The sequence below is a fragment of the Pristiophorus japonicus genome, chromosome 3 (genome assembly GCF_044704955.1).
Source record: "Pristiophorus japonicus isolate sPriJap1 chromosome 3, sPriJap1.hap1, whole genome shotgun sequence".
NCBI lineage: Eukaryota > Metazoa > Chordata > Chondrichthyes > Pristiophoridae > Pristiophorus > Pristiophorus japonicus.
The window spans coordinates 22,627,557-22,645,257 of record NC_091979.1 but is presented as its reverse complement, the minus strand read 5'-3'; the positions used below and the strand labels follow the sequence as shown (position 1 = coordinate 22,645,257).

The following is a 17,701-nucleotide window of genomic DNA, read 5'->3' as shown; positions in this document are numbered from 1 at the left end:
TAAGGAGATCTTCGAAATGCTCCTTCCAACGGGCTTTGACTGCCTCGGTGTCCTTAATGAGTGTTTCCCCGTTCTTGGCCAGCAGTGGGGTGGGGCCTTGGGTGCTTGACCCGTAGGTGGCCTTGACTGCGCTGAAGAATCCTCGCACGTCATGGTTGTCGGCCAGCTGCTGGGTCTCCTGCGCTTTCTCCACCCACCATCTATTCTTTAGGTGGTGGGTTTTTTGTTGGACCTCGGCCGTCAGCCGTCTGTAATGCTGCTTTGCTGCTCCCCAGTTGGATTGCTGTTTTAAGTTCAGAAATGCTCTGCGCTTGCGGCTTATTAGCTCTTGGATCTCCTGGTCATTCTCGTCAAACCAGTCTTGGTGTTTCCTGGTTGAGTGACCGAGCGTCTCTTCGCTGTTATGGAGGCCTTGAGGACAGATCAAGCGCTGTGGGCATTCTGCGTCTCGAGGATATCAAGGCACGCCAGGTTGGCTGTGAGGCGCTGGCTGTATAGGGCTTTCTTAACTGGGTCTTTGAGCCCGGCATTGATTTTTCTACGGCATTGCTTCTGTTGCCGTCGCCACATTGGGGCTATGTTGATGTTAATGATGGAGCGGATTAGGCAGTGGTCCGTCCAACAGTCGTCAGCTCCTTTCATGGCATGGGTGATACGCACATCCTTGAGATCCCTGGCTCGAACAATGACATAGTCGAGCAGGTGCCAGTGTTTGGAGCGAGGGTGTTGCCAAGATGCCTTGTATTTGTCCCTCTGGCGGAACAGCGTGTTGATGATGACAAGGTCGTGTTCTGGGCATTTTGTCAGGAGCAGGGTACCGCTGGAATTGGCTTTCCCTACCCCCTCTCTGCCAATCACGCCTCCCCAGAGGTCTGTGTCCTTACCGACTCTGGCAACTCTGCAAGGCAACACACACACAAATACAGACACACACACACACACACACACACACATATAGACACACACACACACATATATGTATACACACACACACATACACATATATATATATACACACACACACGCGCACACACGTTCATACACCATCATCATCATAGGCGGTCCCTCGAACGAGGATGACTTGTTTCCACGAGTTTTCAGATGTTTCAATGTAGGACCTGATGTTCTAGTCCTGAACTCCAATTGAGGGTGTGGAAGATGCCTGTGCGTGAATTTTTTTAACGTGTGGTGACCGTTGCATTTCAGCCACCACACGGGCTTGACAGAGCTAGGTCTTGGTCCAGTGGCAACGATTACCCAAGATGACTGGAGACCAGCTCTGCTGCACGGACCTATTGCGCACACATATCGCAGTGTGGGCTGGCCCGTGCTGCCCCTGGGCCCTCGCCTCTTCTGGGCCCCGTACCCTCATCTGTCGCACCTCCGCCACGGTCTCTCGCCGCTCATCCGTCTCGACCTTCCCACTCCTCTGTACCTGGGCCCTGCCGATGTTCCTGCCCACACTCCAAAACAGCGACCAGGGTTTTGATGACGTCACCCAGTCGCCCATCTCAAAATCGTCGCACACTTGGAGCAGCTCGCGCTGGAGGTTGAAGTCATACGCCGCACCAGCTATCTTACTATCTTATAGCCCGACCTGCGGAGCTGTTCTCGCGCAGGTCAGGGGCCGTACATACACACATACACACGCGTATATACACGTACACACACATATGCACATATATACACACGACACACATACAAACAAAACATACATATAGATATATATACACACACACACATGTACATACACACATATACACACGCACGTACATACACACATACACACACATGTACATACATACATATACACACACACATGAACATGCACACATATACACACACACATGTACATACACCACATATATACCGTGTTACACGGCGTGTGATCAATATCACCGTTAATCTGCGTGGCCTTGTATCGGTCTGGAGATCCCGCACAGACCGATCACCGGCTTTTGAATAGAAAAACCGGACATGCGCGGAAACTTGAATGGGCCGTGCAGCCTGTTAAAAGCGGCCACGCACCCAAAAAAAATTTTCAGGGACGATTGCGCGTGATGTGCTCTTGCACTGAGGCAGTGTAAAAACCAGGCTGCTGATTCGCTCTCAGGCCGTTTGATGCTATCACCGCTGACCTATTCCAGCCGTTGAATCCAAAGTGCGGCCTGCACCGTTAGGGTCAGAGGGACACAACAGGTCATTGTTAAAAATCCATTTGCGGGATGTGTGCGTCGCTGGCAAGGCCGGCATTTATTGCCCATCCCTAATTGCCCTGGAGAAGGTGGTGGTGAGCCGCCGCCTTGAACCGCTGCAGTCCGTGCGGTGAAGGTACTCCTAGAGTGCTGACTTTGTCGTAGCGGTTTAATACACCTCTATTCGGAACTCCTACATGGCAAGTGAGCCCCAGGTGGGCAGAGGAAACATTTCAAGGACAGCCTCAAAGCCTCCTTGATAAAATGTAACATCCCCACCGACACCTGGAAGTCCCTGGCCAAAGACCGCCCTAAGTGGAGGAAGAGCATCTGGGAGGGCGCTGAGCACCTCGAGTCTCATCGCCGAGAGCATGCAGAAAGCAAGCGCAGGCAAACCAGACTCCCACCCTTTCCTTCAACCACTGTCTGTCCCACCTGTGACCGAGACTGTAATTCCCATATTGAACTGTACAGTCACCTAAGAACTCACTTTTAGAGCGGAAGCAAGCCTCCCTCAATTTTGAGGAACTACCTATGATGATGATGGGTACAACTGGGTGTCTCGCTGGGCCACTTAAGAGTCAACGATATTGGTGGTCTGGAGTCACATATAGGTCAGACTGGGTAAAGACAGCAGATTTCCTTCCCTAAAGGGCATTAGTGAACCAGATGGGCTTGTACGACAATCTGGTAGTTTCACAGTCATCGGTACCAACACTGATTCTTGCTTTTTATTCCAGTTTTATTCAATTATCTGAATTTAAATTTCCCCCCAGCTGCTGTGGTGGGATTTGAACTCATGTCTGCAGATCATCAGCTCAGACCTCTGGATCACCGGTCCAGTAACATAACCACTATGCTACCGCTCCCCGCGGCACGACGGGAGAGCAGTCGGAATCTCAAACCTGTTCGATGAAGGCGGCCTCGGCCACAATAATAACAATGATGTTCCCGAAGGCAACTGTCAGGAGCCAGCCGGACTGAAGAACAGCCTTCATGTTCACAGGAGCCTGAAAAAAACAAGATGGCAGCGTTACAAAAAAGAAATTATGAAAAAAAATCATTTTGAAAACTTCTCGTGGAATCACAAAGCATAAAAAGGATCTGGTTTTGTGCTTTTAGGGCCACAAAATATAATTCCCGCGAGTGAGCCGAGCTGGAGGTCAACCAGGAATCGGTGGATGTTTGGCGAGCGATGGTTCAGATCCGGTATAAATTTCTAAACTCCACATCAGAGTGAAACAATGGGAAAATCCATTGTGAAATCATTGGCCCTGAAATTCCGTTCGATCTCTTCCCGCGGGGAAACGCCCTCAAAAAAGCAAAAAGATATGCACTTACCTGCTGCGACTGTCCAAACTTCCGAGCCTGAGGCCCAGCGATGACTGCGCGCGCAGCACGTGCACGTGGGCACGTGCGCAGGCCGGGATCTAGTGACAGCAGCCAATCAGGTACAGTATAGTTTCCCATTCATAGCAATAGGAGTTCCGTAAGTACGGGACTCCTATTACTATGAATGAGAAACACCCCCAAACACTTAAAAACCAATAAAAAATAGAAAATAAAGTACACAATTAACATGCATTTAAATTAAAGTTGTTATTAAAAAAAAAATTCTGACTTTTAAAAACATTTTTTTTATTAACACTTAAAATAAACTTACCATAGTGGGGACGGTTTTTAAACATAAAAAGTGCTTTTATAACTTTATTTTTTATTTGTATGTGTATTTTTAACCACTTGCACCTGTAAAAGTAGGCTATACGCCTGCTTTTTCAAGCGCAGGATTTTAAAGGACATTTGCAGGGCAAGATATTTGTAAATATCGGAAATCTTACCCTGCAAGTGTCCTAGCTCCTCAGATACGGCCATCTGTCAAGACCAAAAACTTTGACAGATCGGAAATGTCCGATGCCTTCCTGGGTCCGTAGGAACTTTTTACGGACCCGGGATATCGGAATTTCAGGGCCAATATCTTTCTTCCTGCATTTAAAAAATATATCTCTGTCACTTTGAAGTGTGACAGACAGTATTAAAACATTTAGATAGCTACATAGATTCTCGACAGACAATTAATTTTCATCATCGGCAAATTAAACATCAGAACTGAGGACGCCTTAGAATGATACAGAACGGAAGGAAGTCATTCGGCCCATCATGCCTGTGCCAGCTCTTTGAGAGAGCTATCTAGTTAGCCTCACTCCCCCCTGCTCTTTCCTCATAGACTGCGTGTATTTATCGCGTTCTCTTTGGAAAATTGCTATTGAATCTGCTTCCACCGCCCTGTTGCCAACTCAATTCTCAGTTGCAACTAACTAGGCACCACAATCATTTTCGGTAAACTTGAAAGAAAGAAAGATGCCCACCAGATGTCTCAAAGTGCTTTACAGCCAATGAAGTACCTTGGGAGTGTCATCATCATCATCATAGGCAGTCCCTCGGAATCGAGGAAGACTTGCTTCCACTCTGAAAATGAGTTGTTAGGTGGCTGAACAGTCCAATACGAGAATTATAGTCCCTGTCACAGGTGGAACAGATAGTCGTTGAGGGAAAGGGTGGGTGGGACAGGTTTGCCGCACGCTCTTTCCGCTGCCTGCACTTGTTTTCTGCATGCTCTCGGCGATGAGACTCGAGGTGCTCAGTGCCCTCCCAGATGCACTTCCTCCACTTAGGGCGGTAGTTAGTCACTGTTGTAATGTGGGAAACGCGGCAGCCAATTTGCACACAAGCAAGCTCCCACAAACGGCAGTGTGATAATGACCAGATAATCTGGTTTTTTTTGGTTATGTTGATTGAAGGATAAATATTTGCCCAGGACACCGGGGATAACTCCCCTGCTCGTCTTTGAAATAGTGCCATGGGATCTTTTATGTCCACCTGGGAGAGCAGACGGGGCCTCGGTTTAACATCTCATCCAAAAGACGGCACCTCCGACAATGCAGCACGCCCTCAGCACTGCACCAAAGTGTCAGCCTAGATTTTTGTGCTCAAGTCCCTGGGGTGGGACTTGAACCCACAACCTTCTGACTCAAAGGTGAGTGTGAGCCACATTTTGAAACTTGGGACAATTGAGGGACATTGGTGACCATTGGATAGGATGTAGGATTGGATCTTATTTTGGGATACAGTCTATGAGTAATTTGAGACATGACATGTGCTAAGTGTAGCATGCTTTGAGCAGGTGGGGAGGGGAGGGGGGTGGTGGGAGGGGAGACAGGTGATTTCAGAGCTATGGTTCTCAAAGCCCTCCATCATTGGGGGTTTTCATCGCCTCATATCTGGGTCTGTCGCAGACTCACTGATAGAAAGCCTCCCTGATAAAGTGCAACATCCCCACTGACACCTGGGAGTCCCTGACCAAAGAATGCCTGAAGTGGAGGAAGAGCATCTGGGAGGGCGCTGAGCACCTCGAGTCTCGTCGCCGAGAGCATGCAGAAACCAAGCGCAGGCAGCGGAAGGAGCGTGCAGCAAACCAGACTCCCCACCCACCCTTTCCTTCAACCACTGTCTGTCCCACCTGTGACAGAGACTGTAATTCCCATATTGGACTGTTCAGTCACCTGAGAACTCACTTTTAGAGTGGAAGCAAGTTTTCCTCGATTTCGAGGGGCTGCCTATGATGATGATGCTCGAGACTGATTGCTATGAATACTCAACAACTCCCCTTATCGTTGTATCGTGTGACAACCAGGATGGTAGAAGGCGAACAAGATGGACCTTGCTCTTTTATCTTTATAATGCGGTACAAAGAAATGGCAGACCAATTGAACAAATACTTTGGTTCTGTCTTCATGAAGAAAGACATAAATAACCTTCCAAATGTACTAGGGGACAGTGGGTCTAGTGAGAAGGAGGAACTGAAGGATATCCTTATTAGGCGGTAAATTGTGCTGGGAAATTGATGGGATTGAAGGCCAATAAATCCTCGGGGCCTGATAGTCTGCATCCCAGAGTACTTAAGGAAGTGGCCCTAGAAATAGTGGATGCATTGGTGATCATTTTCCAACAGTGTATCGAATCTGGATCAGTTCCTATGGACTGGAGTGTAGCTAATGTAACACCACTTTTTAAAAAAGGGAGAGAGAAAACGGGTAATTATAGACCGGTTAGCCTGACATCAGTAGTGGGGAAAATGTTGGAATCAATTATTAAGGATGAAATAGCAGTGCATTTGGAAAGCAGTGACAGGATCGGACCAAGTCAGCATGGATTTATGAAAGGGAAATCATGCTTGACGAATCTCTGGAATTTTTTGAGGATGTAACTAGTAGAGTGGACAGTGGATGTGGTGTATTTGGACTTTCAAAAGGCCTTTGACAAGGTCCCACACAAGAGATTGGTGTGCAAAATTAAAGCACATGGTATTGGGGGTAATGTACTGACGTGGATAGAGAACTGGTTGGCAGACAGGAAGCAGAGAGTCGGGATAAATGGGTCCTTTTCAGAATGGCAGGCAGTGACTAGTGGAGTGCCGCAGGGCTCAGTGCTGGGACCCCAGCTCTTTACAATATACATTAATGATTTAGATGAAGGAATTGAGTGTAATATATCCAAGTTTGCAGATAATACTAAACTGGGTGGTGGTGTGGCTGTGAGGAGGACGCTAAGAGGTTGCAGGGTGACTTGGACAGGTTAGGTGAGTGGGCAAATGCATGGCAGATGCAGTATAATGTGGATAAATGTGAGGTTATCCATTTTGGGGGCAAAAACACGGAGGCAGAATATTATCTGGATGGTGGCAGATTAGGAAAAGGGGAGGTGCAACGAGACCTGGGTGTCATGGTTCATCAGTCACTAAAAGTGGGCTTGCAGGTACAGCAGGCGGTGAAGAAGGCAAATGGTATGTTGGCCTTCATCGCTAGCGGATTTGTGTATAGGAGCAGGGAGGTCTTACTGCAGTTGTACAGGGCCTTAGTGAGGCCTCACTTGGAATATTGTGTTCAGTTTTGGTCTCCTAATCTGAGGAAGGACTTTCTTGCTATTGAGGGAGTGCAGCGAAGGTTCACCAGACTGATTTCAGGGATGGCTGGACTGTCATATGAGAAGAGACTGGATCAACTGGGCCTTTATTCACTGGAGTTTAGAAGGATGAGAGGGGATCTCATAGATATGTATAAGATTCTGACGGAACTGGACAGGTTAGATGCGGGAAGAATGTTCCCGATGTTGGGGAAGTCCAGAACCAGGGGACATAGTCTTAGGATAAGGGGTAGGCCATTTAGGACTGAGATGATGAGAAACTTCTTTACTCAGAGAGTTGTTAACCTGTGGAATTCCCTACCGCAGAGAGTTGTTGATGCCAGTTCATTGGATATATTCAAGAGGGAGTTAGATACGGCTCTTATGGCTAAGGGGATCAAGGGGTATGGAGAGAAAGCAGGAAAGGGGTACTGAGGGAGTGATCAGCCATGATCTTACTGAATGGTGGTGCAAGCTCGAAGAGCCGAATGGCCTACTCCTGCACCTATTTTCTATGTTTCTAGTGATTGTACTAGATCCTGTATCGAACCTTGGTTGGACCACACTTGGAGCACTGTGCACGGTTCTGGTCTCCGTATTATAAAAAGGATATAGAGGCCGTGGAGAAGGTGCAAAAAAGATTTAGTAGAATGATGCCAGAACTGAGAGATTATACCAGCAGGAATGATTGATTAGGCTGGGCTCTTTTTTCTAGAAAATCGAAAACTGATCGGGACGACCTGATAGAGGTCATTAAATTTATAAAAGGGTTTGATAAGGTTGGTTGCTGTGGAGACCAGAACTCGTGGACGTAAATATTCTGGGGAGGTCCCAGCGGATTGGAAAATCGCGAATGCAACGTCCCTATTTAAAAAAGGAGACAGACAGAAAGCAGGAAACTATAGACCAGTTAGCCTAACATCTGTGGTTGGGAAAATGCTTATTAAGGAAGCAGTAGCAGGACATTTGGAAAATCATAATACAGTCAAGCAGAGTCAGCATGGTTTTATGAAGGGGAAATCATGTTTGCCAAATTTGCTGGAGTTCTTTGAGGATGTAACAAACATGGTGGATAAGGGGGAACTAGTGGATATGGTGTATTTGGATTTCCAGCAGGTTTTCGATAAGGTGCCACATAAAAGGTTACTGCACAAGATAAGAGCTCGCGGGGTTCGGATTAATATATTAGCATGGATAGAGGATTGGCTAACTAACAGAAAACAGAGAGTCGGGATAAATGGGTCATTTGACCCATTTGGCAAACAGTGACTAGTGGGGTGCCGCAGGGATCGGTGCCGGGGCCTCAACTATTTACAATCTCCATTAATAACTTGGATGAAGGGACCGAGTGTATTGTAGCCAAGTTTACTGATGATAGACAGATGGGTGGGAAAGCAAGTTGTGAGGAGGACACAAAGAACCTGCAAAGGGATATAGACAGGATAAGTGAGTGGGCAAACATTTGGTAGATGGAGTATAATGTGGGAAAGTGTGGGAAAGTGGCAGGAAAAGTAAAAAACAAATTATTATTTAAATAGATTACAAAGTGCTGCAGTGCAGTGGGACCTGGGGGCCCTTGTGCATGGGACACAAAAGGTTAGCATGCAGGTACAGCAAGTAATCAGGAAGGCAAATGGAATGTTGGCCTTTATTGCAAGGGGGACAGAGTATAAAAGCAGAGAAGTCCTGCTACAACTATACAGGGCGTTGGTGAGGCCACACCTAGAGTACTGTGTAGTTTTGGTCTCTGTATTTAAGGAAGGATATACTTGCATTGGAGGCAGTTCAGAGAAGGTTCACGAGAAGATTCCGGAGATGAGGGGATTGACTTATGAGGATAGGTTGAGTAGGTTGGGCCTGTACTCATTGGAGTTTAGAAGAATGAGAGGTGATCTTATTGAAACATATAAGATACTGAGGGGGCTCGACAGGGTAGATGCAGAGAGGATGTTTCTACTCGTGGGGGAATCTAGAACTAGGAAGCATAGTTTCAGAATAAGGGGTCCCCATTTAGAACTGAGATGAGGAGAAATTTCTTCTCTCAGACGGTCGTAAATCTGTTGAATCCTCTGTCCAAGAGAGCTGTGGAGGCTGGGTTATTGAATATATTTAAGGTGGAGATAGACAGATTTTTGAGTGATAATGGAGTAAAGGGTTATGGGGAATGGATGGGGAAGTGGAGCTGACTCCATGACCAGATCAGCCATGATCTTATTCAATGGCGGAGCAGGCTCGAGGGGCCAAATGGCCTGCTCCTATTTCTTATAAGACAAGTAACTAATAAATCCAATAGGGAATTCGGGAGAAACTTCTTTGCCCAGAACGTGGAACATGGAACTCGCTGCCACAGGGAGTAATTGAGGCGAATAGTATAATGCATTTAAGGGGAAGCGAGACAAACACATGAGGGAGAAAGGAATAGAAGGTTATCCTGATAGGGTGATATAAGATTAGGGTGGGAAGGAGGCTCGAGTAGAGTATAACTACCGACACGGACCTATTGTGCCGAATCGCCTGTTTCTGTGCCGTAAATACTGTGTAAGATCCATGGATTTTTGTCTTGATGTTTGGCTCCATCCGATGGCGGTTTGGGCAATTGCAACTCTTTACCACACCAGCACAGTGCGGTCAGTAGGGGTGGGGTGAATTCCCTTGGGGCTTCTTCCTCTCCACCACTCCATAACCTCGACCCCCCCCACCCCCAGCTAACCCGCCGCTAATTCAACACAGTGTGAGCCCAACACCCTCCTGTGGGTTCGATGTGTGCCTTTATTCGATTTTAAACACATTACTTAGTATTACACAGGATATACAGCACAGAGACAGGCCATTCGGCCCAACCAGTCCATGCCGGCATTTATGCTCCACTTGAGCCTCCTCCCGTCTTTTCTCATCTAAATCTATCAGCATAACCGCTCTATTCCCGTCTCCCTCATGTGCTTGTCTAGCCTCCCCTTAAATGCATCTATATTATTCACTTCAACCACTCCCTGTGGCAGCGAGTTCCACATCCTCACCACTCTCTGGGTAAAGAAGTTTCTTCTGAATTCCCTATTGGATTTCTCGGAGACTATCTTATATTGATGGCCTCTAGTTATGCTCCTCTCCACAAGTGGAAACATTCTCTCTGTATCCACTCTATCAGAACCTTTCGTGATTTTAAAGACCTCTATTAGGTCACCCCTCAGCCTTCATTTTTCCAAGCGAAAAGAGACCCAGCCTGATATGTATACCCTCGCATTTCTGGTATTACACATGTAAATCTTCTCTGCTTCCTCTCCAGTGCCTCTATATCCTTTTTATAATATGGCGACCAGAACTGTACGCTGTACTCCAAGTGTGGTATAACTAAGGTTCGATACAGGTTTAGCATACCTTCACTATTTTTCACATTTCTACATCTCTAGAAATAAACCCAAGTGCTTGGTTTGCTTTCTAAAGGCCTTGCTAACCTATGTCACTGCTTTCCATGTATTTGCTTTCCGAGATTCCTTTGTTCTTCTACCCCATTTAGATTCTTATTTTCCAATAATTAACCTCCTTATTTTTCTTACCAAAATGTAATACCTCACGTCCGTGAGATCGCATGTTAAAAATTAAGAAGTCAGGTGTAAGTAGATTCGGCTGGACTTTACACAAAGGTTTGTGGAATAAGTTAGCAGGAAAAGGTCATTAAAGGGGGCAGGGTAAATGGATTCAAGAGACAATTGGATGTGGTTCTCACACAGTGGGCCGATTTTCTTGCCGAAATCCCTGGAACAATGCCAGTTTTCCAGGTGCTGCGGAGAGGAGAAGCAGAATGCCTTGGGCTTTTCCAATTGGATTGGGCCTGGGCCCTGTGGCAACAGTAGGCCTGAGCCCAGCGTTGCTAGGGAAATAAGGTGGGGGGGGGGCGGGGTGGGAATTTCCTCCATGTAACCAAATTGGGCCTTCAGCTGCAGGGATGCCCCAAAGAGGTGACAGCAGGGTCTTGCACCAAGTTCCCCCCCCCCCCCCACCCTTCACATTGGAGGGTTTAGGGGAAGGGGCCTGGAGCAGTCTGCAGAGGTCGAAAATAGCAAGGTGAACAATTCTTTCCTTTTCCAATAGACTTGTATTTATATAGCGCCTTTCACGACCATCGCACGTCTCCAAACGCTTTAACAGCCAATGAACTACTTTTGGAGTGTGATCACTGTTGTAATGTGGGAAACGCGGCAGCCAATTTGCACAAAGCAAGCTCCCACAAATGACCAGATAATCTGTTTTTATTCTGTTGATTGAGGGATAAATGTCATGTATGTAGACCATGTATACTAACTGTATAGTCACATAAGGTGTGCCACCAGAGGGCACTGCGGTGGGAGACCTGAGGGTCACCTGCATAGGTGTGCAGGGCCCAGTACAAAAGGCTGCCCACCATGCTTGTGCCTCACTCTGGAGTTACAATAAATGGGACTAAGGTCACAACAGCTCAAGTGCAATACGAGACCTTGTGGAGTCATTCATAAGAGTATTAAAGACATAACAATAAATATTGGTCAGGTACCAAGGATAACTCCCCGGCTCTTCTTCAAAATAGTGCCATGGGATCTTTTACGTCTACCTGAGAGGACAGACAGGGCCTCAGTTTAACGTCTCATCCGAAAGACGGCACCTCTGGCAGTGCAGCATTCCCTCAGCACTGCACACTAGGAGCGTCAGCCTAGATTTTTGTGCTCAAGTCCCTGGAATGGGACTTGAACCCACAACCATCTGACTCAAAGGCGAGTGAGTGCTACCCACTGAGCCACAGCTGACACTGTTATCAATAGGAACCACTGGCCTAGGGGCTTTCTGGATATTCTGCCCTCCAGAGGTAGCGTCTGGCGTGAGGCAGGGAAGATAAAATGTCGGCCCTAATATGTTGACTTGGCCTATGTGTTGGAAGAACATAAGAAATAGGAGCAGGAGTAGGCCATTTGGCCCATCGAGCCTGCTCCGCCATTCAATAAGATCATGGCTGATCTGATCTTGGCCTCAACTCCACTTCCCTGCCCACTCTTCATAACCCTCTACTCCCTTATCGCTCAAAAATCTATCTCCGCCTTAAATATATTCAATGACCCAGCCTCCACAGATTTACAACCCTCTGAGAGAAGAAATTCCTCCTCATCTCAGTTTTAAATGGGCGGCCCCTTATTCTGAGACTATGTCCCCTAGTTTTAGTTTCCCCTATGAGTGGAAATATCCTCTCTGCATCATCTTGTTGAGCCCCCTCATTATCTTATATGTTTCGATAAGATCACCTCTCATCCTTCTGAACTCCAATGTGTATAGGCCCATCTATCTTCTTCTCATCTATCTTCATAAATCAACCCCCTCATCTTTGGAATCAACCTCGTGAACCTTCTCTGAACAGCCTCCAATGCAAGTATATCCTTTCTTAAATACGGAGACCAAAACTGTACGCAGTACTCTAGGTGTGACCTCACCAATACCCTGTACAGTTGTAGCAGGACTTCTCTGCTTTTATACTCTATCCCCCTTGCAATAAAAGGCAACATTCCATTTGCCTTCCTGAAAAATGGGCATCTTGGGCTTAATGACCTATTGCTGCTTTGGAATTCAGTTTAGGAGTAATTTGAGACATGACGTGCAGTGAGTGTAACGTGCTGGGGAGGAAAATGGTGACTTTGGACCTTGGGTTTTCCAAAGCTCTCCACCATTAGGGTTTTGTTTGTGGTATATCTGGGACTGTTGTAGACTAATTGATAGAGATTGATCACTGCGGTTAGTCAACAACTCCCATTATCTTTGTATGATGCGATGGTAGAGGGTGCCCCTTTGGGGGTGTGAAATTGCCCCTTTTTATCACCCTGTTAGTGCCTCCAGGGGGCGCTAATGGGGCACAATGGCATTTCCATGTGTGCCGACCCCTTTCCTACCCCGCGGAGGAGATTGCCCCGCGGGCAGTGAGGCTGGTGGGAGCGGATGTCGACGCCAGCTTTATTTGTCGGTCAACTCTTGGGTTGCCCCGACCATGGTAGCCCTAGCGTGGACTGGGCTGCCATCGTGCAGCCCGACACTCCGCCTCGGGTGCCGGAAGGCTGGTCCGGTCGCTCACGTCTCATGCAGTGTGTGCAGCGGCCCTCCGCTTTAACGGAAGGGGAGGGGCGTATCGAGAATAAGAGCAGAGAAGTCCTGCTACAATTGTACAGGGTATTGGTGAGGCCACACCTGGAGTACTGCGTGCAGTTTTGGTCTCCGTATTTAAAGAAGGATATACTTTCATTGGAGGCAGTTCAGAGAAGGTTCGCTAGGTTGATTCCGGAGATGAGGGGGTTGACTTATGAAGATAGGTTGAGTAGGTTGGGCCTCTACTCATTGGTGTTCAGAAGAATGAGGTGATCTTCTTGAAACATATAAGATAATGAGGGGGCTCGACAAGGTGGATGCAGAGAGGATATTTCCACTCATAGGGAAATCTAAAACTAGGGGACATAGGGCTCAATTTTTCCCAACCCCTTTTTTCGGCGCACTTACCTAAAGTGGCCAACATTGCGCGCTGGAAATGGCGCCGGAAAAAAAAGTCGCCCCATCCTGGCCGCTCTACCGAGTCCCCGGAGTCCCAGCGTGGCGTGCATTGTGAAGTGGGGGGGCGGAGCAACAGGCCAGCGCTGAAAACAGTGCCAGCACCTGTGCGTATGCGCAGTGAAGTGTGCGCGCATGCTCCTGCCCTCCCAGCGTGTCCTGTGGGCTGTGAGCAGGACCCGATGCTCTCAGCCCCTATCCCCAGCCGAAGGGAAGCCCCGATCTTTGCCGCACCCTATCCCCGGCCGAGTGGCCTCCCGCACCGGCTGGCCGGCCCGCTGAGTTCCCGGGCGAGGTAGGACTTCGGTTTCATTTTTTATTCATTGATGGTTGTGCTTGAGAGTTGTGATTGGTGAGGCGGGGAGCGGGGAGGAGGTGGAGAGTTTTGGATGGGCCGCGAGGGTTAGAGAAAGAATGTTTTGGGGATCGGGCGGGTGGGGAGAAACATTGTTTTGATGAGGGGGGGAACTTTAAAAAAAAAAAATTGATTCTGGCATAAAGGTAGGACTACTATATTTTATTTGTTATTGATTGATTGCTTATTACATTTTGTGCTTTGTTTAGTGTTTTGTAAGTCTTGGTGCTTTAAATGTACTAACCTGCGCCAAATTCTTAACTGCCTGCAAGGTTTTCCAGAGCTGGTCACATACGCTGACCTAATTCGAGTTGGAGTAACCTTTTGCTGGCCAAAGTGGCATAAATGGCCAAAACTGGCGTAAGTGTCTGGGAACGCCCTCTTTCGAAAAAAAATCTGAACTAAAAATAATCGTACGTAACTGATTTACTCTGGAGCAAATCTTGGGGGGAAAATGGCATTTTTTTACTTACGCCAGTTAAAACAACTTACTCCAAAAAAACTGATGCAAGTCATGGCCAAAATTGGGCCCACAGTCTCCGAATAAAGGGTCGCCCATTTAAAACTGAGATGAGGAGGAATTTCTTCTCTCAGAGGGTTGTAAATCTGTGGAATTCTCTGGCCCAGAGAGCTGTGGAGGCTGGGTCATTGAATATATTTAAGGTGGAGATAGACAGATTTTTGAGCGATAAGGGGATAAGGGGTTATGGGGAGCGGGCAGGGAAGTGGAGCTGAGTCCATGATCAGATCAGCCATGATCTTACTGAATGGCGGAGCAGGCTCGAGGGGCCAAAAGGCCGACTCCTGCTCCTATTTCTTATGTTCTAATGTTGTAGCACATTAGCGTTACGTGGAGGTTCTGCCTAGCGCTAGACCCAGTGCCGCGCTAACGCCTCGGGAACGCCGGAGACAGCACTCCGCTTCCTTCGAGGGGCGTACGGCCCGATTCCATATCGGGGGTGGGGGCGGGACTTCCAGACCGTGCGCAGGAAGTCCCTACTCCGGAAGGTCACCGCCTCCCAATCAGGGCAATTTCATCCCCTCCCTCCACCCCGCCCTCGGTCTTTTATCGTCCAGCAATTCCTCTGTGAAAATTCTTCTGCTCTTATTTCAGCTCTGATTTCCATCAGCGAAACACGCAGCAACGTCGGAGAGGCTCACGGACAACTCAATACCTGCGAGTAAGAGAATTCTACGCCAGTTATGGAGAACATCACTTCCCCAGCGGACATCAAGATGTACTGCGGCAACTGCCACCCAATGTGCATTACATTCGCCTTGACGTCTTCAACCTTCCAAACCTTCATGACGCCTTTCTCAGGCTGAACACAAGTGAAACACAACAGACGTTAGTTAGTCAGTGCCTCCCAGCACAGAGATATCGCGACAAAGTGCAGATCAAAGAAAGAACTTGCATTCATATAGCGCCTTTCACGACCTCAGGACGTCGCAAAGCGCTTTACAGCCAATGAAGTGCGGTCACTGTTGTAATGTAGGAAACGCAGCTGCCAATGTGCGCACAGTAAGCTCCCACAAACAGCAACGTGATAATGACTAAGTAATCTGGGTTTTTTTTAAACGATGTTCTGATTGGAACAGAGGAGGCTGAGAGGAGACCTCATTGAGGTGTATAACATTTTGAGAGCCCTGGATATAGTGGATAGCAAGGGCCTCTTTCCCTTGGTGGAGGGGTCAATTACGAGTGGGCATAGTTTTAAGGTGGTTGGTGGAAGGTTCAAAGGGGATTTGAGGGGGGCTTCTTCATGCAGAGGGTTGTGGGGTCTGGAACTCACTGCCTGGAAGAGTGGTGGATGCAGAAACCCTCACCACATTTAAAAGATGCTTGGATGGGCACTTGAAGTGCCGGCCCTTGAGCTGGTAATTGGGATTAGACTGGATAACCTCTTGTTAGCTGCCGCAGATACGATGGTAAGTACTGCAGGGAATCGAATACAGCCAGGGTGATCTTCTGGACTAGTTTTGACCACCTGGATGGATCGGAGAGAAATTTTCCAAAATTTTTTTTCCCCAATTGACCTGGGTTTTTATCTGGTTTTTGCCTCTCTCAGGAGATCACATGGCTCCGGTTGGGGTGGAATGTAGAATGTTTCAGTGTAAGGGGTGTCGCAGTTGTGTGGGGCGGACTGGTTGGGCTGGGTGCTCTTTGCCTTTCCGCCATTGTTCATTGTTCATAGGTTTATATGTAACCTTCAGGGCTGCTGAGCGAGGGCCGTGTGGCTCTTTAGCGGCCGGCGTGGACACGATGGGCCGGAATGGCCTCCTTCTGCCCTGTAAATTTCTATGTTTCTATCAACACAAGCAAGCCTCGCCAAGGGAACTTGGAGGGAAGATCTGTAATAAACCTTCCATATGGCAATAGTTTTTGCTCAAAGATGGATTTTGGTTTTTCAAACCTGGACTGTTTACAGGTTAATTAAAGGGTCTAGATACTATAAGTGCAATCACTAAAGGTGAAAGCGTATTCAATTCCAGTTCCTGTCTAAACAGGCAACAGTAAAAGATTTTTCTAAAATTTACATTAATTCAGTAAAAACCTTTTGCAAAGGGTGACCTTGGAATCATACAGCACAGAAGGAGGCCATTCAGCCCATTGTGCCCGTGCTGGCTCTTTGAAAGAACTGTCCAATTAGTCCCGCTCCCCTTGCTCTTTCCCCACAGCCCTGCAAATTCTCAAGCAGCTATCCAATATAATCAATTATGTTGCCGAGTTTCACACTCACCATATACATAATGATGGTATACACGGCTCCAAAGTCTATCAGTCCCGCGTTCACATCATACTCCATCGCACCAACTTTGCACTTCCCTTCGTAACTGTGTGAAAGACAGAAATAATCAGAGGGGAGGGCATGGGTCCTGCGTCTTCCTAGGGTGTTACTGCAAAGAAATCACAGCACAAAAACAGGCCGTTCTATGCCAGTGTTTGTGCTCCACACCAGCCTGCTCCCACCCTACTTCATCTCAGCCTATCACCATATCCTTCCCTCCCTTTCTCCCTCATAGGAGCAGGAGTAGGCCATTTGACCCCTCGAGCCTGCTCCGCCATTCAATACGATCATGGCTGATCCGATCATGGACTCAGCTCCACTACCCAGCACCGATCCCTGTGGCACCCCACTAGTTACTGTTTGCCAACCAGAAAATGACCCATTTATCCTGACTCTCTGTTTTTTGTTTGTTAGCCAATCCTCTATCCCTGTTAATTTATTACCCCCAACCCCGTGAGCTTTTATCTTGTGCAGTAACCTCTTATGTGGCACCTTGTCAAATGCCTTCTGGAAATCCAAATACACTACATCCACTGGTTCCCCCTTATCCACCCTTATCCATCTATCTTCCCCTTAAATGCATCTATGCTATTAAGAACATAAGAATATAAGAACATAAGAATTAGGAGCAGGAGTAGGCCCTACAGCCCCTCGAGCCTGCTCCGCCATTCAATGAGATCATGGCTGATCATCGACCTCAATTCCATTTTTTCCCACTATCCCCATATTCCTTGATTCCCTAACTATCCAAAAATCTATTGATCACTGTCTTGAATATACTCAACGACTGAGCCTCCACAGCCCTCTGGGGTAGAGAATTCCGAAGATTCACCACCCACAGAGTGAAGGAA

The 17,701-nt window shown here is 47.5% G+C and overlaps 1 protein-coding gene across 2 annotated transcripts in view; it reads right to left on the bottom strand.

Moving 5' to 3' along the window:
• slc15a2 (solute carrier family 15 member 2) overlaps positions 1 to 17,701 on the bottom strand; it is a 261,524-nt gene that overhangs the window by 7,789 nt on the left and 236,034 nt on the right. For both annotated transcript variants that reach the window (XM_070875245.1, XM_070875244.1), the window contains 3 exons: positions 16,803 to 16,896; positions 15,237 to 15,383; positions 3,101 to 3,205 (listed from right to left, as the gene is read on the bottom strand). In XM_070875245.1, coding sequence (XP_070731346.1) covers positions 3,101 to 3,205; positions 15,237 to 15,383; positions 16,803 to 16,896 — 346 coding nt within the window. The remainder of the gene's footprint in view (positions 1 to 3,100; positions 3,206 to 15,236; positions 15,384 to 16,802; positions 16,897 to 17,701) is intronic.